Raw genomic sequence first — 26,056 nt, forward strand, 5'->3', positions numbered from 1 at the left:
GCTGCAGGATCAGTCCCTTGGGATCAGCTGACCTAAAAGGTATGCAGACCACCAAGGCCCAGCTGGACCTACTCTGACTGCTGGTAGATGTCATGGGACCTCTCCTCCTTGCATCTCCCAGGCACCACTCTCAGCTGATCCAGATGCTTCTCAGTGAAGCTTCCTTGGACCAATCTTCCCTGTATTCTGCTTTATTTCAAGGCCCCAGCCTTTGCCAAACTCACCATTGCTCCTTCTGCTGATCCCTGTACTTGGGGACAGTATGAAGTTACATTGTGTGGGTTTCTCTCCTGTTCAGTGTCTTGGTTTACCTCATTTCCAGTTTGGATGATTTCTCTACCTGTCTACATCAGCACTATCTGACACTGCTCTGTCAGAAGACTCTCCCTGAAATTGTGTGTGTAAGTTTGTGAGATCCATAATTCTTGTATGATAATGGATTAAAGGCTGGTGATGATAATGCCATGTCCTCGTGCCTACTTTCACTCTTGCCATCCTCTCCCTGCTCTGAAGAGCCCCCAGGACAGAAAGTGAGCGCCTGGGAACTCTGCTTCTACAGAAAAAGACAAAGCTGTGGGGATGAGGTTTGCAGATCTTCCTCTGGGATGATTTTTTTTGGTTCCCCTTTCTCTCCTAACAATAGGCTCTCCTTCTAATGCTCTTACAAATTAAAACAGGAAGGACCCAACATCACCATTTGGCCTGAAACTAGAAGTTATAATAAGAAGCATCAAAAAATCCAAGTACTTACATTTTTATACCTTTTCTCTGACAAGGAAGTGAATACACCTCTCTTGGGCCTCTACTCCCTGACCTCTCCCCTCCTATCAAGAGAACTCCTGGTTCCATGAACAGGCTGACGTCATAGCTCTTAAGGCCTATTTTGAATGTGTAACACACATGCACAGACACATCCCAAAGTTTATCATCTGCCATTATAAATGCTAATGATGGCAAGCCCACTCTGCCCCAATCCAAGAGATTTCAATAATTGAGAAAATGGCCCTAGTTCTCAGTTCTAAGAAGTACTGGGAAGATTTCTGAACAAAAAATGATGGCTGTCCACTTGGGACTTTAATCCAGAGCTAGACCTTCCCAGTGTTCTAGGCTTTATCACAGACCAATTCTGCCCCTTCTTCTCTTATTGCCAGTAGGGGGCACATTTGCACCACATGCTCAGACTCAGAAATGAACATGGTGCCATTTTGACTGGCATTCTTCCAGCTCTTCAGAAAACTTGGTGTGAGTCTCTATAGTCAAGTTCATTCAAAATAGAGCACCAACCTCTGAGTAGCCATTCTTGGCTGTACCCTCAAAACTAGAGACTTAACATTCAGAAGTTGTACCTCAATGGCCTTTGGGTATGCTCAGCAAAGATGGACGTCCTCCAAGACCTCCATGAACTGAGACCCTGTCTTTATGAATGTGTTTGTTATTCTTGATGTAACAAGTATCTTTTGGCTAAGAGTAAGACACCTCTTCTTGATAAATGACAGGTGTTCAAGATTGTTACATTTGCTTCAGCTAACCCATGACAATTAAAAAGGAAATCCTGGAGGGAAAGTAAGAAGAAAAAGCCAATCTATTGAATAGAAACATGTTAGAGTCAGAAACAGATACAGTTGGAAGAAACTTTTGAAAAGCAAGATGGTTTTCTTTTGGTCCCCGGAACTATCTTCCATGTTTGAAGAAATTCAGATGCTAGGTAGCAAAGGGTATTAAGGAAAATTTTAGCTAGTGATTTCAACTATATAAATATTGGAGAACTAATAAGGTGAGATGAGAGCAACTTAAAAATTGATTTGGCTCTGCTAAAGCAATGCTAATTACAGACATTCATGTAAACTGTTTACCATTTATGCCTAATAACCATGCAGGACATTAATTCTATGATATCATTAAAAGTCTTCTATTAATTTTGCTTGAAGGTTCACTTGATTAAATTGACACTCTCTCTGATTTTCACGTTCACATGCCAGTTTGCTTGTCATGAATTAAATTATTTTACAAACCATTATAAACAAATGGAGGGAAAGCAGATAGAGTCTCTAAATGGTGTCTACTGCCAGCCCTTGCTCAAAAAGCCTCTCTACAGCCAAGGAACCCTGGGATTCTATGTGGGCATTGGTGATCCTGGGCTCAGCCAGACTCAAATGTGGAACCAAGCCTTTGGAAATACCAGTCTCCTGGGAAACTCTGCAGGCTTTAATGACATCATGACAAGCCTGAGTTAGAACATGTCAGTCCCAGGAACATGGAACATGAAGGTGCTACTCCCACCAATTGCGTCACTGAGCCAACTCAGGGGTCAGTCACAAGTCCTGGATCCTAATCTCTGATTTTAGAACTGGCTCATTTCCTCCATGTGACCTTGGGCTAGTGCTCTGACCTCTTGCCATCGAAGGTAGCACCTGCCCTACATTCCTCCTGACATTGTCAGGATAAACAGTAAAGTGGATGTGCAGTGGTCAGAAACACTGCGTCCTAAATAAACTTACAGGGTTATTTATTCTTGTGATTATTATCATGAGCTGAGGAGGGCAAGGGAACAGTGCTCTCTGAGAGGAAGAAGGTCTTAGTTTCAAGGATAACAGGGTTGCTGGGTTTGGAAAGGCTCAGGGGCAATCAGAAAATGAAGAAAAAGCTCGGTCAATAAAAGCTCGTGTCAGAGCAATGCACTAGAGACGCAGGTTGCGTGTGAGCTGGAACTGCAGAGCACAAGCCTGTGTCAGCAGGGAGCTCCGCAGGGGCTGTGAAAGCAGCAGTGGTTAGAGACACTCTGAAAGGATCTGCACACCTGGCATGCAGTGTTCCAACCAGGCACGCCACATCCTGCCATCAAAGGAGAGAGAACCATCATGTTTGCTTATTTATATATATCATAGATAATCTTTGTACCACAATTTCTAAAACCACTCATGTTGCCTAATGCATACCAGCACAGACTTTGTAGTCTTCTCCAGGAGGATTGCTCCCATCCTTCTGACCCTTGCCAAACCCTTGTTTGAACTCCTGTTGAGTGTCTTCATTTGATTACCAGATGTTTAATTTTCAGTATTCCCAAATTCTTCAGGTTTCACTTGGGTTCAGACTATCTCTATCAGTCATGTACTCTCAAACCTTCATGTGTGAAAAATGTTAATGTTGGACTCTGCTTAATTAGCAATTTGGGGTACCAGACTCAGAAGTTCAGGGGCCATATTGAGGGAATACCATATTCTAGGGGAATTGAATAATTTCAGGGTTGGGAGTTTTGCAAGGTCCAACCACCTCTCTTTTCCAGTGTTAAAATCCTTGCCACAATCAAGTATTCACCCAATTTGGTAAGAACACCTCCAGCAATAGGGAACTTGCTATCTCTTCATGCACTCCTTTCATCTTTGGAATATTCTGGATCATAGAAATCTGCCTTCTCATGACCTTACCCCTCTTCTGCATAACAGTGCTTCATATGTTTGAGAATAGCATCAAGACTTCAAGGAGCTGCCTTGGGTTCAGGCTAAACTTACTACTTCCTCCAACTGTGTCTCAGATTTTTTTTTTTTTTTAAGTCTCTATATCATTGCCTTTGCTCTTCTCTGAATGGGCTCTAATCATCTTTGCTGAGCCATGGAACCCACACTGAATGTCCAGTGCATGAGTCTGATTAGAGCTGGCAATTGTCTCTCTTGTTCTAGATGGCACATTATCTACCCATGCAGCCTAAAATCAAATTGACTTTTCTTGGTAGCATGTCAAAGCTGATGAATGCTTAACCAATTTGTCAACTAAAACCTCTAAATCTTACACCCATGTGACTGTTTTTGTTTTACAGATGGTGATGCTGTATCATATCTCCTCCACGTGTGCTCCTGCTGTTAGCTTTCTGGACATGGAGGATGGTCTCAAATGCATTTCTGTTAGATTTCATGTTCACTAGTGTCTGTCCATTTTTACAGCTTGTCATTATATAAGTGGATCCCAACTGGCCATCCAGTGTGCTCAATGGCCTCCCCAGTTTTGATATTGCAAATTTGGCTTACACTCAGAATGTACACTAAGTAATGTATGGTTTTTATAATTTAATTTATTCAAGAATTATTTAGAAGAGTGTTTTTTTAAATGTACAAACTATTGGTTTCTAGTTTCATAGTCAGAGAATATTCTGGTAAGGTATTTACACTTTGAAATCTATTGACTTTTCTTCTGTAGCTAAAAACAATTAATCAATTTTTTAATAAATTCTGTCAGAAAAATACAAATTCTATTTGTAAGGCATGCAATTCTATATTCATTTCTTAAGCTTACTGTTTTGATGGTTTTAAATTCTTTATATCCTGAGTGTTTTGCCTGGCTAATGTGTCAAATCTGAGATGTTTGTTAAAGTCTTCCAAAGTCTTGTTTTCATCAGATTTTCTTTGTTTTTCTAAAAGTTTCTGCCTATGCATGTTGCTTCTATGTCATTTGGTACATAAAGATTTATATATGTTGCATTTTCTATTTGGATGGGATTTTTTTATTACTATAAAACATTCTCCCTTATTTTCCCTTATCCATACTTTGGTGAAAATATCGAATAAGACAAGGACAACAAACTGTAGAACAGCTATCTGTGCTATCAATTAATAATGCCTGGCATAACTCTCAACCTGTCTTCTATTAGCCATTCTCACCAAATACTCCCTCTAACTCCTGACCCACCCAGTGTCTAATTATCCCAATCTTTGGTATCTGACCCCAGTCATTTTGAATTATATGAGGAGGGGGAGACACAGAAGAGATATTAAGAAAAGGGAGTGAAAGAGACATGTGTTCTCAGTAAGAGAGAAAGTCAAGTGTGCAGAGAAGTAGCCAGAGTTAGCAATAGTCATAGGCACTAATTTCTGTCCTCCTTTGTTTTTTCTCTCCCATGATAGCTGAATAGTTCCTATAGCACCTTCCATAGCAGTTTAGATCAGAACCCTTTGCTGACACAGTTGCTTCAGAGTTCATTAGACCCAGAATTAGAAGACCTGGGTTCAAATCCTGGTTCTGACATTTAAAAGCCTTCTGATCTTGGACAAGATGCATTATCTCAGTAAGCCAAGGTTCTATATATCTAAAAATTCAGATGATAATATCTGCTTTAGAAAGAATTTGTGAAAATTAAGGAAGATAATGAATATGGAAGTGTCCAGCCCAATAGGTAATAAAATGCACTTAACAAATTCTAATTAAATAAGTTCTCTGATTCTCAAAGGCCTCTTGACCCCATTTGGAAATCTCTATTACTCATCTATTACTAGATGTCAACCCAAGGGGAAAATATAAACTGGAGAGAATCCTGCATTAGCTTGGCACACATGACATGAAGAAATGTGTGCAGGAGTGGTGTGGCATCAGCAGACAGAAGACACAGGGGTGGAAAACCCAAGGTCAAGGAGACTGAAAATGGAAAGAAGAGATTGATAAATCACCACCTAAAATGTTGATTAACTCCTCCTTAAAGTATCACTCAATAAGACAGTGCAGACTTAAGTCATGGTGCCTGCACACCAGGCATCTAGCATCTTGGAACACCAAGTCCAGTGCAACAGGGAGGGAAGGGATGGGCAGAAGTCACACACCATCAAGACAGGTGCTTGCCTGGGTTCTGGCTGACAGTAATCCCGTGACCTCAGAACCTGGCTGGAAGGAAGTGGAGAGATCCCCCTGCTCTGATGGTAGGGAGGATGGTGGGGTTCTTAGGGAAAAAGTTAAGAAATGCTGAGTCCAGATAAAAGAGATTTTCAACAGGTGAGAGAAAGGAATAACAGTTTTATACTGACAATGTCACAAGGAGTGACAGATCTGAAACTAGGGCAGAATCCTGGGTCCAATTCAGAGGATAAAATGTCACCTGGGAATGTCAAGCACTTGTAAACGTTCATCTCTATAGGCTGACCATGAGTGTGTGGGGGGCAGGGGGGTTACTGGGGAGCTGAGGAGGGAATGCGTGAGAAGGAAGTAGGGATGGAGAAATCATGATTCCATAATGTAAATAAAAGGCTTAGATTCTGAGAGGCCTTTAAAGATCATTTGCAAAGAACTGGAAGGTGAGATGCAGTTAGCAATAGCTTACCTTGCCAGCCTCCCACAGGAACTGTGAAAATTAATTAACTTTCACGAAGTGTTTTGCACACTGAGGATTATTAGTACTCAACACCACCAGGGCTCCAGCTCCTGCAATGGGCCAAGGCCTTCCTGCTACAGAATACTGGTTGGTCAAAATATTTTGTTCCTGTTTCTTTTCTCCTTTGCCTTCACTTATGAATAAAATCTGTTGGGAGTTCAGAAGGTCTCAGGAAGTTATCCAGTCCTCTCCTGGGTTCTAGGTAATTCCAAAGCAAGCTAATACAAAGAGCCATGCAGTTGAGGCCTTCCCAGGTCTGAGAACCCTATAGAATAGAAGGGCCACCTGCTGTATATCATTCCAAGAAAAAATTAATTATTTCCTTCCTAAATAAATGGGGTAACCTTGATCTCAGAAGGAAGAGGTGGCTTTCTCTACACATTTCAGGAGCTTGAACCCAAGGCAGAGTTTCAGATGTGGCCTCTGGCCTTGGACGGCTGTAATTCTAATGTCATGTGTCTCTTTGGGGGTGGGCAGTTGTTTGATCAGTGTGGTTCCTGGTTTGTAAAGATTGGCAAGAGACAAATGCAAAGGCAGGGGGATCCATTCCTCTCCATTATAGATGGTGAGCTTCTAAAGCTCATATATCTCCAACACCCCCCCCCCCTTTTTTTCTTTTTTGCATGTGAAGGAGGGTAAAACAGTGAAGTGATCAAATCACCAAGGGCCAGAGCAGGGAGAACACCCAGGTCTTGACTCCAGGTCCCATGATTCCATGTTCCACAATTCCATCCATAGCATCCCAGTGTTTTCCTAAGCGTCCAAAGGTATAAAACTGACAACTCCATACATTTGCATTTAGGATTGTCAGTGTCCCAAATTCCATCTGGAATCTGTCAGTTGGAGAATGAGCCTGAACAGAGCAAGGCACGTGGCTGACCAAGTGCACTGCCTGGGATGAAGAGGGGCAAGATCATGCCAGCCACAAAACAGAGTGAGGACCCTGGGCTGTGGAACTCTCAAAGAGAAAGTGGAAGCAGATCTGCCTCAGCCAGCTTTGGGATGAGAATGGCAAGTAGGGACTCGGCCTCACCACTGCCCCCTGCTGCCTTCTTCAGGAAGCTTCAGTCTATAGACAGTGAACAGAGAAATCCTGTTTTTAGGATTTTTGCGTTCCTCTGAAAGCAATCTATGACTCTGTATCGCTTATCTGTTTTTCTCTGTCCCTCTCTCTCTATCACACACACACACACACACACACACACACACACACACACACACTACAGATGAATGAAAGGAAACCACAGAGTTTGTAGAAAATTCTGCAAAGGCTGTGAAGTTGCCAATTGGATTTTCAAGATGGATGTTTTTTTCCTAATTAGATTCTGCTGTCTGATATAAACTAACTTTGCGGCTTTCTCCCATCCTATAAAGCAAACCATTTTTCATTAGTCAGGTTTACAAATCATGCCCGTGGTGTGCACAGAGCACAAACAGCCCTCACCCTTCAATTTGTTCACAGGGCCTTGTTCACAGTGTACTTCTGCCTTGGATAATAATATGCCCATAAAATGCATGTGTTGGATTAAGTCATCACCTCATTGAGAGTCCTCATCAAGAACTCTTTATCTTTATCCTATAAACAGGACTAAAATGACAGATTGGAAGAGCACCCCAGGGTGTACCTTCTGCAGGCTGATACCTCTGGAAGAACAGGCCAGAGCAGTAAGTCCTGAAGCATGGTCTGCAGCCTGTCTGATTAGAATCACCTTGGATGTCACTATGATACTCATTCCTGGGCCTACTTCCTGACACATGCAGATTTAGACTCCCCAGGGAAGGGCCTCAGAATCAACCTTTTAAAATAAAAGTGTCCTCAGGTAATTCCAAAGCAAGCTAATACACAAAAGCCACGCAGGTGAGGCCTTGCACAGGTCTGAGAACCCTACAGAATAAAAGAGCCATCTGCTGTATATACGATGCTTAATTGGCTGCTCTATCTGGAGGCAAGACCAAGGACATGGTGACATCCCTCCCTGCAAATATTCTCACATCCCCAGAGCTCCACACCACAGAATACCAATTCTTAGAGGCTGGGGTGCCAGCTATTATAGTTCAGCTGCCTGTCAGGCTGCAGGACATATTTCTTCCTTGTCTGTCACCCTCCTGGAGCCTAGGGAAATAACTCTAGATAGAAAGTGCCTGGACAGTGGCTGAGAAGGGCTGCAATTTAAGGGTCTCTGAGCTTCCAAGAGACTGTCTGTGGCCTGATTCAGCTGGACCAGGTAAGACTGGGCAGATGAAGCACTGATTCCAAGGAGGGAAGAGGAGTTATTGCCAAGTTCATTGAGGCCAAGCATGACCTTCCAATGACAGGAAACAGGCAGTCAGTGTGGTATCCCCAGGCCACTAAGCTACGGAAGATTGAGCCTGAGCAAGGCTGACAGTTCAGCCTGTGGCTGGCCTTTGATCTAGAAAGCACTTTCCTTCAGAGAGCTCAAAGCACTCCCCAGACACAGTGTAATTTATCCTTACCTCAATGTTTTAAAAATGCAGACTTTAAACTCCCACGGAAGAACAAGTAAATTGGGACCCCTTGGGGTGGGACCCCAGTATCCCTAAGTGATTCTGGCAAAGATCTGAAACTTTTGATGTTCCACATAGCAGCATTCTATGTACCCTAGAGATTTTAAGCTTTTTTTTTTTTTCCAGAAAAGGTAAATGTAAATCATGCTTTCCATGACAAAGACCTTCCTAATTGTGATGGCTGGAAGTTCTTCCTTAAGTCTAAACTCCCCATAGCCATCATACTAAAATGTACAGTTCTCTGAATTTCTGCACTGGGAATTCAGTTGTAATAGCTGGAAAAGATCTTAGTCCCCAAGTTCAGTGGAGACACTAGTCTTCAGTCCCCAGTTTTGCATTAGACTTTGTTCTCTACCTTACCCCATGGGCCTGTAGCTACTTCCAAGTGGACATGCATCAGAGCCAAACACCATACCTGGATTCTGACACAAATCTGAGATTTCCACAACCACTGCCCTAAAAGACAAGGGAGTGGGAGATTAGATGTTCTCATACTTGTCTCCTCCTCTTATTTTCAATATGCAGTGAAAAATCTCCAGTAATAAGGTGAGGTGAGTTCTGGTTATTTCTGACCATGCGCCAGTCAGCACGCTCTGAGGTTGGGTCTCTGACACCTGCTGTCAGGAGCTTTCCTAAGCACATACAAGACCATCAGGAAGCCCATAAAAGCAGCACCACTTACAATTAAGAGGAAAAACTCTGAAGGGGGAATGAGGCTGTCAGTCGCTGCTTACCTACTGAAAAGGGCAGATGCACTCCTGGGCCTTCACTCCTGGCTCCTTGGCACTTAAAGGCGTGAGAGCTGTTCTTCCCTGCTCTCCTGCCCTGGCTCCAGGCGTGTTAGCTATTCAGAGCAAGATATGACCTTCCCCACCCACTCACTCTCAAACAGTCTTCAAGGTCTCAGAAACCAGATGTGTCATTAAAGCCTGACACCTTCAAGAACAAACAACCTAAAGGATGACACTGTTGAGGAGTCACGGAAGCAGCACGTCGCCAGGACACTTAACTTGTTACTCGAATGATTTGTGTTTTCAACACTCCCCACCAATGTGTTCTCTAGCAGCTATAGCAACTCTTCTCACAGAGCAAAGATGTGGATGCATGAAGCAGGGTCAATATGAGAGACAGAACTTTGGCACCAGGAGAATTAATGACTCCCTCTCCCTCAAGGCTGAAGTGCTGGCCCCAGAAAAGAAAAACACCTTTTGAAAAGCACTTAAACCCAATTAACAAAACTCTAGCCCACCCCTCCCACCCTTTCTACTTGGATAAAATTATCTCTCTCCTTTGTCCTTTGGCCAGCTTGACATTCTCTGAGTCAGTCTCTCCCTGCTTGAGCAAGAGATCCCAATAAAGAGTTTGTTCCTGTTATATCTATGCCTTTATCTGGTTCTTTTAATGGAGAGCACAAGAATCTACTGGAGCTTTAACACAATTACCCCAACAGCTTCTCCATTCCTCCTGGGACCTGCGAGCGACTGTAAGGAGGAGTGGACTTTTTTACTCACTGAAGCAACACTGTACCCCTGAGGGTTATGGCCCAGCCTGGGGATCTGGGGTCAGGGAATGTACCTCCTGCATACCTGGGGGAAGGCCAGACTTCCCAAGAAGTCAGTCTCATTTTCTCTGTGCCCCATGAGAAGAAAAAACAAAGTGTGTGGTTTGCAAAAAGAGAGGCAGCAGAGGCTCTCGTCGCCAAGTAATGTTTCCATGTGGGAACTTTCTGGTCAGCTTTGTGCAGAATTTGGTATAAGCTCTGCCTAGTTAGTGTGATCATGAACTCTTCAAGGGTAAGGACTCTGGGCTCTATCTGCCTACCTCAGAGCCTGGCACAGTGTAAGCGCTTATTAAATGCCAAGTACTGATAACATGTGAATCAGATTGCATTCCCCTCTGACTCCAGCCCTGGGAGGGACACACAGCAGCTATGACTTACATTCATCTCCATCATCTATGGCACCTTCCAGATGGAGTTAAATGTCAGACCTGTGCTGAAAAGCAAAGGTAAGCCTGTGGCAGAGCCTGCGAGACATTCTGACAGCTCACTGGGATGGCTGTTGCTGGGACTCCGCTGGACTCCCATCCTGAATCAGGCCTTTCCCAGCACTTCCTCCCACTTCCTTCTCTAAAGCCTGGACTTGCCCCTCCCCAAAACCAGTCCAAACCATCAAACTCACTTTCTAAAAGATGTCTCAGAATCACTTAACCTCACCCTGGGTTATCTGCAAAGAATCCCATTTAAATATTTTATACTCCATTGAGATGTCCTGGTTTCTTGTTTGATTTGTTGTAACAGTGGTGGCCCTTTGGGCATTGTCCTAGACAGGGTTGTCTCCCTTCCCTTTGCCTGGCATTCTAAATTCTAAAGAAAAGTCACACTTGAGTGACATCTCTGTCAAATGTTAAACAATCTTTCTTCCAGATGTACAGAGCCCAGAACATCTGGGGCCTTCAGAGAACACCAGAATGGGCAACACTCCTCCTTATTCTTGAATTCTGCGCATTAACTAACACAAAACATATAAATTGATGCAATATTTAGCTTGCAGAAATGCAATATGTTTGTAAATAGTTCCAGGGGGCGAAGGTCTCTTGTAGTGTGGTCAGATGGGGGGAAGAAAGAGACACAAACCCTGGATGATCAGGACCCTGGGCAGCAGGAATCTTGCTTGTCCTTTGTCCCCTGCTTTAACTTTGTCCCCTGATCCTCCTTTCCTTCCTTATAAAAGCCCTTGGTGACCCCTGAATTCCCTGAGAAGGGGCTCTGAGGCAATAGCTCCCCCATTGTTCAAGATGCTGGATCTTGAATAAAACTGATCTCCTTCCCACCAACACTCATCTCCAGAGTACTGGCTTTCCAGCAGCGAGCAGCTGGACCTGGGTCTAGTACCATTCTGAGCTGCAGAAGTTATAGATCATCTGGTACTTTAGAGATGGTCTGGTCTACCAGCAATGTGGGACAGACCTTATTTTTTTTTAATTGAATAAAAAAGACTCTAATATAAAAACCTCAGTGTCACATGTAATAAGGGTGAGTACAATTTCATAGAACTTTGGTTTCAGCTACACCTACATAGGAGTGTATGAGGATTGCAAAGTGAAATGTATCTCTTCTAGTGAGTCACCATCTCAAAGAGTCTGAAAAACACCAATCTCCTTCACCCATGTTGCCAACAAGGAAATTAATGCACAGACAGGTAAAGCATGTTGCCTGAGGCCACCAAGCTGGTGGTTTAGGAAGAGCTCCAGGTCCTCCTCCTTCCTAGATCAGTGCTCTGCCCACTACTACCTGCAATTCTTTGGTTCTGTGCCAGAGAATACCTCCAGAATAAGGCTGTCAGAGACCCCAGTGAGTCCCCAGTCTTGCCAGAGCAGGACTTGATCAGCTGACCTCAGGCAGGGGTAGCTGGCATGGAGGGACTGGAAGCTTTGGCTGAGATGGTTTTGTACACACTGCCAAAAGTGGCCTTGACTTTCATCTCAAGAACTTTTAAAGCAATTACTAAATTAGGGCAAAAGCACTTACAGAGGCCACTTGAAGATGGATGTCAGGGCTAAGAGGCTCTCCAGCGTGTCAGTGGCATTTGTCTCTATCTGCAGGAGAGCAGGCCAGCAGAGGAGGCCTGCGATGAGATTCTAGGCTGCGATCTGGGTAATTGCTCACCCATTCAGACTCAGTTGCTCTCTCTAGGTACACAAAGAGTACCCCCCTCTGGAAGGGCTGCCTGACTTTGCAGTGCCTCCTCCAGGTCAGAGGGAATGGGGTGAGGTGGGGTAGAAACTGATCCAGCTCCCTCACTTTATAGATTAGAAAACTGAGGTTCAGAGCGGCCAAGAGACTTGAGCAAGATCACAGAGCTAGCGGGTTGCTTTGCCATACCTGATTCAGATCTTCTGATTTCCAGCGCCCCCCCCATATCTCAAATCTACACACAAAGCACCTGGATATCTTGTTACAATGCAGATTCAGTGTGGCTGGGGTGAAGCCCAACATTCTGTGCATCCCTAAGGTATTTCAAGTGATGCCCAATGCTGCTGGTCCATGTACCACACTTGGTGTAGCCAGCCTCGACACCATGTTGTCTAGAAGGATAAAAGCTCCTTTGAACTTCACCTCTGATTATATCAAGGCCCAAACTCCCTGCTTCAGGCAGACAAATCCTCTAATACTGACAAAGATACTAATTTAAGACAATAATTATTCTTTTGACATGCATCAATTACTGGTATGCAAGCGCTGTTCCAAACACTCACACATATGATCACATTTAATGCTTACAACTCTGACCATCCCTATCTGACAGATAAGGAAACTGAGATTCAGAGAGGTTAAGTAACTTGGCCTAAATTGCACAGCTAGTAAGTGGCAGAACCAAGATTCTCACTCAAGTCTGTCTGATACCATGGTTTAATGATGTAAAAGTTACATACAAGTGCCTCCCTCAAATCTTCCCTTCTCTGAGCCTTGGCCACCTCTCCCCAGGATTCTCTTAACAGTCCTCTAGCCATTGTGCATCCTTTAGCACTACAGGCCTCAACTCCCCCAGAATGTGGACTCTTTCCCCCCCAGATTTGTATCTATCCCAGTGAGCTATTTTGGGAGTTATGTGGGGAAGGCCCAGGATGAAAAAGAGCTGGGGCTCAGGGTGATAGGTAGATGGAAGCTTATGGTGATCTATTCTTTTTTGATCGGTTGTGCTTCCTTTAGGGCTATTTCAGCATAGACTCTAAAATCCCTCCACACAGGAGCAAACTTTGTAGGGAGGGATCTGCACAGTGGGCAGGTGGTCTGCAGCTTCACACAGCTGTGGACTTGTTGGGGATAGATTCCTACAGAATACGAGAAAACCCTTGGAGCAGGACCGGGGTGTGAGGCAGAGGCATGGGGTGGTACTGTCCTGTTGGTATACATCCAACCTCTGCCCAAACCCAGCCCTGGGTTTCAGCTTCACCTTCAGGGTTTCAAACCACCCTTAGTTATACCACATTCAATCCCATGCTTCCCAAATGTGAGTTTACTGTGTTGAACGTCTACAGTGATTGAATAAACACAGTGCCCGTGACCACATGTCAGTTCTCATGATGGACCTCATGCCCCTGTCTCCTGTCTCCTGGAGAAGCCGTGGAGGCAGAGAGAGGAGCGAGGACAGGGGAGAAGTCAGGAGAGGCAAATTCATTAGGCCACCATATAGATGTGCTGCCTCTACAGAGGGAGGGCCAATTCAGAGTCGGGAGGGGCCCAGAATGCCAGATAGGCCATCTGGCTCTATCACTTAAAAACTGCATTCTGGGGCATGTTACTTAACATTTCTGTGTCTCAAAGTCCTCATCTGTAAAATGTGGATACCAGTAGATGGTCCCTAGCTCAAAAGGGTTATGAGATTCGGAGTGTATGGTTAGCACTAAGTAAATATGAGCAAGGGCTTAAAAGTAGATATGTGATAGAAGACACCCCTACTCCACCCAGACAGTGATAAGGAGGCATCACACAAGGTTCCATGGAAAACTGAAAGTGCTCTTTGTGTTTCTGGTTTCTACACACAGGCACAGAGAGCACAGAGAGTGGTTGAGACTGGGTACCCACCTTTTTAGGGCGCGTTCCAGTTCAATCTTCTCCTCATGGGCTTCTTGGAGTTGGGAGATGATTCTGGTTAGAAAATCTTCAAAGTTGGACAGCAAGTGAGGTTCGTCCTTCTTCAGCTGCAGCCAGAGTTGCTTCACGTCGTCTTCGCTGCAAGAGAAGGAAGGACGTTAAGGTGGGAGTGGAGAAATGAGGCTCTGCAGGAAACGCAGTGGTTCCCAGAGAGGAAGTGGACAGCTGGAGATGACATCACCATCATCATCATAAAAATGAGAGTAAGAGAGCTGCTCTAGAGGCTGAGGCAGGAAGATTGCAAGTTCAAAGCCACCCTCAGCAATTTAGCAAGGCTCCAAGCAACTAAGCGAGACCCTGCTCAAAATAAAAAAATATAAAGGGCTAGGGCTGTGGTTCGGTGGTTAAGCACCCCTGAGTTCAATCTCTGGTACCAAAAATTCAAATAAAATAAAATAAAACAGTAAAAGAACTAGGGAGTAAAGTTGATACAATTACGCTATGTGCAAGTATGATCATATCACAATGCATTCCAGTTTTATATCCAACTATAGTGCACCAATTAAAAATAAATGAACGATAGTAGCTAACATTTATTGAGTGCTTGCTGTATGCAAGGTGCTTTTTGCACATCGGCTCATGTTATCCTCATGGGAAGCCTGGGAAGCAGAGGCTGCCGTCATTCCCATTTATAGATGCGGAAACAGAGAGAGGTGCAGTGTGCTGTGATCACTGTCATAGACAATGGAGTCGGGGACATGCTCTGGGTGGACATGACTCCAGTGATGGGCTCCTTTCCTACCTCGCTCTGTTGCTTCCACTCTCTGTGTCTGCCACAGTGGGCTAGAGGTGTGAGCACAGGCAGCAATGTACTCACAGCACCTCAAAATGCCAGGGAGAAGTGAGGTGGCTGGGAGCCAGTGAAGGTGGGGAAAACCGCTCGGGAGCTAAAGGAACAAGCTTGTCACTTCCAGGAAGAATGGCCTTCACCACTGAGAGGTAAAGACATACCATCTGATGGATGGTAGAATGCAATTGTCACTGTGGGGAAGGGAAGAGAATAGGCAGCACCCCCTGGGGCCCTGTGGCATGTGAGTGACTGGCAGGCGAATGAAAGGGAAGGAGAAGTCTGAAGGATGTGGACGCACAGAGGGAAAGACAAGTGGACGGCTGGGAGACGTGGAGGCAGTCAGAGAGATGAGACGCAGAGTGACAGGCCCAGAAGCACCCTCTAGAAATGGGCATGCTAGAGCCTGAGCCCACCCAGCACAGCAGCAAAGACTCGTGGGGCCACACTGATCATCAAAGGGAGGACGAGGAGAGGAGCCACATTCCTGGGCCCTGCTCTCACCCTCTGGACTAAAAAATCTATGGCCGATGATTGAAATAAGTCAAACATAAATCTGATTTGCCCCCCACTGAGTTACAAAACCAATATGATTCTAGGGCAGCTATAACTATGTCCCTTCAGGACAAAGAATAAAATCCTTTGGGCCTATGTAACAAGCGCTATGTTTTAGAAACTTTCCTCAGAAGTGATATTTCGATTGGGCCATGTTAGAAATGTTCTTGGGGAACAGGTATAATTCTCTGCACCCAGCAGAGAAGAGGCCCTCTGAGAAATAAACCCACCTCTGGTTAGTGTCTGTTCATCTCTCTGCTCCCTTCCTCCCTCCATCCCATGCTTTTTCACTACCATCATTTCTTGCTTCCGTTCCATCCAAACATCTGCCTACTTACTGAGACCATCCATCCATCCATCCAGCCATCATGCATGCACCCATCCACCCACCCACCCATCTATCCGTGCACTCATCCATCCAACAGGGGTGTGTGGCAGAGGCATGGGGTGGTGCTGTCCTGTTGGTATACACCCAACCTCTGCCCAAACCCAGCCCTGGGTTTCAGCTTCACCTTCAGGGTTACAAACTACCCTTAGTTATACCACATTCAATCTCATGCTTGAATATTTATCATCTATTACAAACCTGGCTCTGTACCAGATGATATGAAGGAGTCCAGGAGACAAGAGGAGGGGAGGTAAGGAGTCTCTCTGATTCCCCGAATTCCATTTTCTCCACACAAACCATGTCGTGGGTGTCTACTTCATTGTATAGGCAAAATGTAGATGGCACAAAGGATTTAGAGACAAAGGGTCTCAGAGAGACACCCTGATGACCTTCCATCCTTGTGGAAGATTGAACCCCACTGGGGTATGAATGATTGTGAGCTTCCAAATTTCATATGTTGACATCCTAACCCTAAGTGATGTTATTAGAAGGTGAGGTTTTGTGGAGGTGATTAGATCACATAGGCAGAATCCTCATGAATAAGATTAGTGCCCTAATGAAAGGGGCCTGAGTTTATTTCTTTTTCACCATGGGAGGACACAGGGAGAAGACAGCTATCTATGAACCAGGAAAAGGTATCTTACCAGATATCAAATCTGTTGGCACCTTGATTTAGGACTCCCTAGTCTCCAGAACTATGAGAAAATCAACCTCTGTTATTCAGAAGGCACCCATCTATGGGTGTTTGTTAATAGCAGCCTAAACAGATTAGGCCCCCCTTTCATGAAGTACAAGCATTATGAAATGAAGGTCCACCTTGCTAGCCTAGGTCATCTGTTCACATCTTCCACGTTCCTATGGAGCCTGGGAGAGCAGCCAACTGGACTAAAAACGCCAATGAGATTTGCAGACCCACTGGCCACTCTTCCAGTGGTCTTTGAAATTCTTATTAATGGCCATACCATATTTTCTGACTTTTGAGGAAAAATAAGCCAAAGCCCACAAATCACTGGGCCAATCAGACTGCCAAGGAAATTGGGGCACCTCTGGACACACTGAGGCTGCCCTTATGGAGGGATATAGGCCTGCAGACCAGAAGGGTCCTGGGAGATGAATAAATCTATCTCTCTGCTTCCAGGACAACATAGAAACCATGATGCCTTTGGATATCCAAGCAGAACTTTTGGATACCTTTGAAGTCTTCACAGCCTCCTCTACTTCCTCTCTGGGGTCTCTCAGTCACGATCATTTCTGTCATGCTGCAGCACTTCCCTCAAATTCAGTGAGGATAGATTTTGCTGGTCAGCACCAATTTTTCACAGACTACTCTTGAAACTTTCCCAGTGCCTTCTCTCCTCTGGAATATCTCGTTTTAGCTCACTTCTGCTCAGGCCTGTGGCATAGGTCCCTAGAGTAACATCAGGTGAATTCTGACGTGACAGTCCCTCTAGGAAAGCAGCTGCCCTGGAAGTGAAGAGCAGGTGGGGAGGCCCCTTTCTTTCATGACAGTGCCTTGGCCTAGCTCACCTGCACTGCGCTCTCCTTCCCCTCCTCCAGGAGGAGGCTTCACAGGGTCCCTGGCTGTGGCCTCTGTGCTCTGGTCTCTTGTCTTAGGGGAACCTGAATTAGATGTTTGACTAGTGAGCTTCCCCACAACCACCTGTGCCCTGACACTCCCCCTGCCCCCTCCATCTTCCACTGGCCTAGCCCCTAGCAGCCACTTCTGGTCTGCTGCTCCTGCCCCTGCTGCTGCTGTCAAGTTTTACTTCCTGTCCAGGGCTTCCTAGGAGGCTCCCTCCTAGGCCAATGCTGTTCCCCTCCCACCTGGCACACCTTAGCCATCCTTTCTCACCTCCGACACAGTCCACCAAACTGTTCACAAAAAATTTCAGAGCTCTGGCCTACGTAGTATGTGCAGGGCCCTTATCTCTTGCTCCCTTTTCTACCATGGCCCCTTTTCTTCCCAAGCTCTGGAAATAGCAGCTCTAATCATTAGGCTTTTCCCAGCCTGCAGGAAACCCACCCAACCCCAGACCTAGAAGCCAAAAATGGAAGGGATAAAGGCCACAGGGAAAGGGCCATGGTGTTTACATGATCTTCAGGCCCACTCTTTGGTTTCTCTCAGCTGCATCACACATTTTATTATTTTATCTTATCATATTGTGTCTTATTTTATCATATTTTTATTTTACTTTAAATGTCAGGGCTTAAGTCCATGTGTTTCCTCATTCAAAATTACTTTGTAGAATACAAATAAAAATTAGGGTATTGTATTATTTGAAGTTCCAACCCTCTAATTTTTTTCAGTTGAGCTGATGACGATCCAGATGGTGGACTAATGAAACTGGTTAATTTCCCACCTGGTCTTCCTGACAAAATTTGATTTGCTCAGGGATACAGCATGCAGAAGCCTCCCTGTGAGAGGCCTTTGCCAGGCACTCACCCAGCCAGTGGCTGAAGTGCACCGTAGACCTGGAGACCCAGGGTTGGCTCCATTGCAGGTAGGAATACTGGTGAGCTGATGTCAACAGGAAGCATTAGAGAAGAGTCAGAGTGAACTCTAAGGCCTGGCCTGGACCTCTGATGTGGGAGCACCCCTTGGAGGATGAGGCAGACCTAAGATTTGTGATGATAATGTTCAGCAGGAAGGGAAAAGTGGAGAGGGCAGGAGAGAAGGAGAATAGGAATATTTGCCAAATTTTAAAAAATATAATGTAGAGACAGATCTGACTGGCAAAGGGCAGGATGTAAGAAGCAGGGAGCCTCGCTGGTCAACCATGGGGACTGTCACTGCAGGCTTAGCAAATATGAATTATTATTGAGCAGATGAACAAATTCCTCCTAGGCTGGGCTCCATCCCAGGTTGCCATTCCCACTTACTCTTCCAAAACTTTTTGGGCTCCTAGTTTGTCCATCAACCTCTGGAACTGATCAGCTTCCTCATCTTGGTCCATGTTGCCCAAATCTTCATCCCCTTGGAACTGGTACACCTTCTCCTCTTGGAGCTGGGCCACCTGTTCACCTGCATCCTCCTGACCTGGATTATTCTGGCTGAAGAAGAAGTGACCTGGGGGTACAGGGCACAAGCATCTCAATTAGACAATCCTCACCCAGGAAGGGCTTGGCTTACTCTGTTGCCAGGAGTCATTTGAAGTTCATTTGAGAGAAACAAAAGGGAAAACCTCTGATAGCAAAGATCTGTGGGCATAATGCCCCAGACTTTGTGTCTTGTGTTTCCATAAGATTCTTCTTGATGCCAGACCCTGGGAAAGGCAAATGCCTGACAGGTGGGAGGACTCCTTTGTGGTTCTCAATCCTCTACAGTCTGGTTTAGAATACATTTATTTGCTGGTTTTTACTTTAAACAAAAATGTCTTTTAAAAACCTCTATTGCCCTCCAGCAGCCTGAAGACCCATGGTCCAGAGCATCATTCCTGTCATCCTCCCTAGCCCTGCTCCCCTTCACAGGTGTGTGTTACTCTCCACACTCATACTGGATATAATAGAAATGTTGCTGGTTGGTTTTTCTGATCTGATAATATGTCTGGGTTCATTATCCTTTTTGTGGATCTCAATTCTCCTTCTTGCTGGTTATTTTGAGAAGGACTGGTCTACTCAAATGCTCTAGGAATTTCTCTGATGGCTGGTATCCCTCAACCCATCTGACTCAGCCACCCTCAAATTGAAATAATTCATATAGTAGTCCCATTTCTTTTCCTTTTCACTTTTTTTTGTATATCAAGGCAGAAAAAGAGGGGCTGAGACTCTCATCACAGCTCCCTCTTTGTGCTAAGCCTTCTCCAGAGCTCCCCTCCATTCCCCTTGCCATTCTCAGTGGGAGGGGCCTGGGCAGGGACACTGGATGGGTAGTGGTGTAAGCAGTTGATGTGGGCATGTGAAAGAGGCCCCCACTCATCTAGAGTCTGGCAGCCTTGAGCTCTGCACCCCTGAGATGAGGATAGGAAAGCCCGTACTGAATGTTCTGCAGACCTAGAGGGGAAAGAAATGCACTTTATGTAGCATTAGGCAGACTCACCTGGGGTGAGTCCTGGGACTCCAAGTACCTATCTAAACTTACTAAATCCAGTGGTGAACTCCTCCGGGGTCAGGAAGCCATTTCCATCAGCATCCAGGGCATCGAACACATCTTCCAGTTCCTCCAGGCTGAGGGGCAGCTCCTTGTGGAGCCTCTGAAAGCAATCCAGACCACACTGGTTAATGCTTTGACAGTCCTGGGGGCTGACCAGGGCTGCAGGGCCTTCTGCCTAAAGTGTCTAGAGTTTGACTGTCCTACAAGAGCCAGGAGACAGCTGCTGTCTCCAGACTGCTTTCCAGTCTTCCTCCTCCCATGCCAGGGAGAACAGCTGCCACAGGTATAAAGCTACCAAATTTTTGGTGATATAAAGCTACCAAATTTTTGGTGGTAGAGGGGGGCTACCAGGGATTGAACGCAGGGGCACTTGACCACTGAGCCACATCCCCAGCCCTATTTTGTATTTGTGTTTTATTTAGAGATAGGATCTCACTGAGTTGCTTAGTGCCTCACTGTTGCTGAGGCTGGCTTTGAACTTGCAATCTTACTGCCTCAGCCTCCTGAACCACTGGGATTACAGGCGTGCCTCACTGTGCCTGGCTCCAAACTCTTAATATCTGTACAGGACCAAATATCTGTAGGAAGACACTTCCATAACATGGTGATATAAAGCTAAATGAAATAAGGAAAGTAAAGTACAGGACACAGCACGTGGTCTGTGAGAGAAGGCACTCAATTAAAGTGGAGAGGGAGGGGAAAAAGGAGCAAAGGAGGGAGGAAGGGAGGGAGGGAGACCAAAGACACAGAGAGTGACCCTCCATGGCCTGGAGGCACCTGGTAAGTGAATGGCAGAGTTAGGTTCTCCATCCTGGTCTTTCCCTCTACACAAACCTCTTTGCCATGCTGCCTCCCCAGGGAGCAGGTGCAGGTCACTCACTCTCAGAGGCCTTCTATGTTGGAGGCCCCTCATGCCCCAGTGCCCCAGTACCACTTTTGTAAGTTTCTGGATGCACACTTTGGTTCTCAGCTCTGAGGGGATGCATAGCTCCTCTTCCCTTTGAGTGGCCCATGCTCATTACCCCTAGTGTGTGTTCCACTCTGCTCCCCATGGCTGACCCCTAATTCCTGATAAGGTAGTAACTACCAATGGCTTAAGGTATCAACCCCCAAGAGTATTTATACTTTAAAGGGGGACAGAACAAGATGGTGTGAGGGGTCATAAAAAAAAAACACTGGACATGACCCCTGGGCTGAGTAGCCCTTGATGGCATGAGGAACAAGTGTCTGAGCTGTTGATGTTTCCTTCTGGCCTTCTGCCTGATGGGCAATGGCTCCAGGTCAAGGTTAATGTGCTTTATTGAAGCCAGTGTCCTCTCATGCCCTAATAATCTGTGTCCAAATGAGGACTCCCCAAGGAAGTTCATAACGTCTCAGCTGATCAACTACCCCTCAGCTGATCAACTACCCCTCTTCCTCCCAGTCACCCAAGGGGCAATTGCACAAAACTGCTCCCTTGAAAGTGACAGCTGAAGACAATGAATACAGAGCTTTACGGAAAGGAAGGTATATACTCACCTGAACAATAAAACAGAGCTGCAGGTGTGAAAGCCTGTAACATGGCTTGCAAGAACACTTGGCGAGATACTACAGCAATCTCCTAGCTGATAAGCCATGAAGTTTAATTTGACAGGTACACGCATTACGGGAGACTAAGATGCATTACAAAGTGGGGAGAGAGAATGATGTGAAACCCATTTTGAAAAACTGAATTAAATATGTATGGGTTTTTCAAAAAAGAAAAGAGAATGAGAGGATGTGCAAAGACACTAGAAACACATCTGCTCAGCATACAGCAGCATCTCTGGCTTAGCACAATCTATAAACCAGCTGTCTCAAAAACCTCAGCAAGGGAACATGGGGTGAAGATGGAGTCAATTTTGCAAGCAGGAAGTTTATGAGCTCTACTTGAAACAAAAGGTATCACTGGAGCTCCTGGCAAAGCCAGATTCCAGTCCTTTCCTTGGGATAAGCCTTCCTCCCTCCCCTTCTCAGCCTGGGATTGCTGGATCTGATGGAAAATAGGGGATCTCATGTTGTGCTGGACCTTGAAATATGCTGGAAAGAAAGCCCAGAGGTCTGTGGGACCTTCAAATGCCTTCCCCCCACACCCTGTCTCCTGCTAGCATGAACCAGGGAAGATCTTCCATACCTTATTTGGGCACATTCCTCAATCTAACAATACTTGGACCACAAATGCCCCAGATTATCTAATCCTAATCCCTCTTCTCTACATTGCAAATCTGAACAATAAAACAGAGCTGCAGGTGTGAAAGCCTGTAACATGGCTATATTTTTTTTTTTTTGGTATTGGGGATTAAACCCAGGGGCAATTTACCATTGAGTCACATCCCCAGCTTTTAAAAAATTGTTTAGAGACAGGGTCTTGCTCAACTACCAAAACTGGCCTTGAACTTGCAATGCTCTTGCCTCCGATTCCAAGTTGTTGGGATATGAGGCATGCGCCACCTGGCCATATCACACCTGGCCAACTTCCTCTCTCTACTGTAGGTGAAGATGGGGAGAGCTATGCTCTGTCTTCCAAGTAATTCCTCCTCTTGGCCTGGCAATTAATGCTGACTGCTTCTTTAGCCTTTTTTACAAGATGTACTACAGCAGTTTCTTTAACCTTTTTTTGTTGGCTTTACTTGAAAAGTCTTTTAGTCTTAATAACCATAATTATCTCTTATTTATCTTTCTTCTCAGGGCCTGCAGAGCCATGTAAAATCAATTTATTCTGGTATGGTCCCCTGGGCACCTGGTGCTGTCTCCATTTTTAACGGAGATAAGTAGGGTGGAGGGGAACAAGATTATTTATTCCACTGCGCAATAGGCCCTGGAGGTTCTGAGATCCTCCGAAAGTGGCAGTGGAGACCAGAGCTGGGATAAAGAACCGATTTCTCATTCAGGGCCTAAGGAAAAGTCTAATGGTTTTCTAATGTCTAAATTCTTACCTCTGTGTCTGCTCTACACCTTTCCACCTACCAACCCACCACCACCACCACCATCAAGTTCAAGGTCTCTCTTGCCAGTCCTACCAGGAATTAGTCTTCTGTTTCACTTATCACATTTTGCACATAGCAATGGGAAGAAGGTCTATTTGCCCTGGTCGCACTGCCCACAGCCCCAGGGGCTCTTGAGGCCTCCCTGACTCCTTGAAACCCCAAACTCCTTGAAACTCCTTTTTCATTCTCAGCTCCTGTGTCATTTCCTCAGTAAGACCTTTGCAGACATACAGACTCCCTGAGCTGCATTTCCCTTGTTTACAGTCTTATCTCAGTTTGCATTTTGTATACCCACAGATACAATTAGCTAAATGTCCTCTCCTGTGGTATGCGGAGAACAGGGATCTTGTTCATTTTTACTCACTGTTGTGTCCCCAGGGTCTAGTCCAATGCTGACAAATGTGAAGTATTTGGGTATATGTTGAACAAATGAGTAAATAACTGCATGACTAAGAGCGATGGCAGGAGATCCTGGTATCTTCGTATCTTCAGGGCGTTGGTCTAGACCTGAATGTGCTCCAGATCCTGACTAGCCATGCTGCTGATTCTAAGCAAGGGCTTACAAAGTGAGACTTTCCAGGACCTGGCACGGGAAGTGAGCCTGCAGCAGCAGTACTGAGGGCTCTGACTCCCGAGCCATGGCAAAATGATGGCTTTCCTCGTACTCCAGCCAGATCCCTGGACCTTCCTGGTCACCGGCCCAGGAACATGCCTCATGTGGCTTAAAGCACGAGGTTGCACAGCTTCAAACATGCTCAAGCAAAACTTCCATTAGAGAGAAAGCCAGAGGAGGTCCACGTTTATGATGAGAATTGAACTCTTCTGCCTTTGGGGGCATCCACAGCATTCTGTTCTGCCTTTGCTGGGGTATATAGCCCAGCTCCCTTTCACCCTAGGGGGGATGGGAGGTTGGAGGAGGCAGCATCAACCTCTACCCTGCTCTGTACCTTGGTGTGCTTGGCTTGGGCTGCCTCACCTTGAGCCCTAAGGAATGGAGCCAGCTAGCTATAGAGTGAGACTTCTGAGGCTGTGAGTCCTCAAATAAACTTCCTCTTGGTATAGACCCAGGTCTCCCAACTTCTGCATTCCTGACATCTGGGAATAGAAAATCCTTTGTTGTGGGGGCCAGTGGAAGGGAAGGAGGTGGGGGAGTGTCCTGTGCATTCTAGGTTATTCAGCAGTGTCCCTAGCCTTTACCTACTAGATGCCAGTAGCAGCTCCTTCTCAAGTCATTTCAATCAAAAACACATTTCCAGGCATTGCCCGAGGTCCTCTGGGGAGGCAAAATCATTGCCACTCATGTAGACTGGACACAAACAAGAGTAGCAGCCACTGGGCAGGACTGGAAAGTGCCCTTTTTAGCAGAAACACCCTTTTTTTTTAATCTCTGAGGCAGGACAGATGACTCACACCTAAAGTCACACTGGATGGTGTAGCCATTGTGGAAAATGGGATGATGTTTCCTCAAAAAGTTAAAAATAGAATTGGCAAATAATCCAGCATTCTAACCCCAAAGAATTGAAAGCAAGAACTTGAAGAGCTATTTGGACACCCATAGCCACAGTAGCTATTATGGTATGGATGTGATTTATCCCCCAAAAGCTCAGGTGTGAGATGATGCAAGAAGGTTCAGAAGAGAAATTATTGGGTTGTGAAGTCTTAACACAATCAGTGAATTAATCCTGTGTGGTAACTGAAGACTGGTAGGGTGTGGCTGGAGGAGGTGGGCATTGGGGGTATGTCTTTGGGGTATATATTTGTATCTGGTGAGTAGAGTCTTTTTTCTCTGCTTCCTGATCATGTGAGCCACTTCCCTCTGCTATACTCTTTCGCAGTGAGTCTCCTGCCTCACCTTGAGCCCTAAGGAATGGAGCCAGCTAGCTATAGAGTGAGACTTCTGAGGCTGTGAGTCCTCAAATAAACTTTTCCTCTACAATTGTTCTTGTTGGGTTATTTAGTCACAGAAGCTAAAAAGCTGATTAAAACAGCAGTGTTTTTCACAAACAGCCAAGGGGTGTAAGCATCCTGAGAGCCGACTGACAGATGTTTAAACTTAAAGTGGTACATACTTAACAGTGGGACATTCAGCCCTATAAAGGAAGGAAATTCTGACATGGGCTACAATGTGGATGAACTCTGAAGATGCTAAGTGAAATAAACAGATGCAGAAGGACACAGGTCGGATGATTCCATAAAGAACAGGTACTTACTGTCGAGAAATTCCTGGAGACAGAGAATAGATAGTGATTGCAGGGGCTGGGGGAGGGATAGTGGGGACTTACTGTTTTGTCAGTACAGAGTTTCTGCTTTGCAAGATGAAAAGAGTTCTGGAGATTGATGGTAGTAATGGTTGCCCAACAATGTGAATGTACTTAATGCCATCAAACTGGTTAAAAATGGTTATGGTGGCAAATTTCATGTAATGCACATTTTAACACAACTTAAAAACATCACAGTGTGGAGAATACCAGGGACCAGGCTGAGATGTGGTACCCACACTGTGCATTTAGGGAGGGATCTCCAGGTCCCGGTGTTGCAGCTAAGTGCCCTACATGCATAAGCTCATTTAATTCTCCTCTAATGCTAGAAGGTAGCTATTAATAATTCACAGCTAAGGAACCATGGCCTGAGGGGTTAAGAGACATACAAATTCACATTACTAGTAAGCTGCCAATCTGAGATCACAACCCAAGTCAATTAACCACAAAAATCTTTTAAAGTTTTCAAGTTAAACTAAATCAGAAGTCAGCTAACTTCTTCTGTAATTAACCTAAATCAGAAGTCAGCTAACTTCTTGTGTAAAAAGCTAGATAATATGCATCCATTCAGTCTTTGTCACTACTACTCAACTCGGCCCCTATCTTGGGAACATGTAAATGGATGAGCACAGCTGTGTTCCAACAAAACTTTACTTATAGA

The 26,056-nt window shown here is 45.3% G+C and overlaps 1 protein-coding gene across 1 annotated transcript in view; it reads right to left on the bottom strand.

Moving 5' to 3' along the window:
- Window positions 1–26,056, bottom strand: part of Cracr2a (calcium release activated channel regulator 2A) — a 130,145-nt gene that overhangs the window by 49,387 nt on the left and 54,702 nt on the right. The window contains exons 4-6 of the mRNA XM_027951216.2: window positions 20,121–20,232; window positions 18,923–19,109; window positions 14,244–14,390 (exon numbers count right to left, since the gene is read on the bottom strand). Coding sequence (XP_027807017.1) covers window positions 14,244–14,390; window positions 18,923–19,109; window positions 20,121–20,232 — 446 coding nt within the window. The remainder of the gene's footprint in view (window positions 1–14,243; window positions 14,391–18,922; window positions 19,110–20,120; window positions 20,233–26,056) is intronic.

The sequence above is a fragment of the Marmota flaviventris genome, chromosome 3 (assembly GCF_047511675.1).
Source record: "Marmota flaviventris isolate mMarFla1 chromosome 3, mMarFla1.hap1, whole genome shotgun sequence".
NCBI lineage: Eukaryota > Metazoa > Chordata > Mammalia > Rodentia > Sciuridae > Marmota > Marmota flaviventris.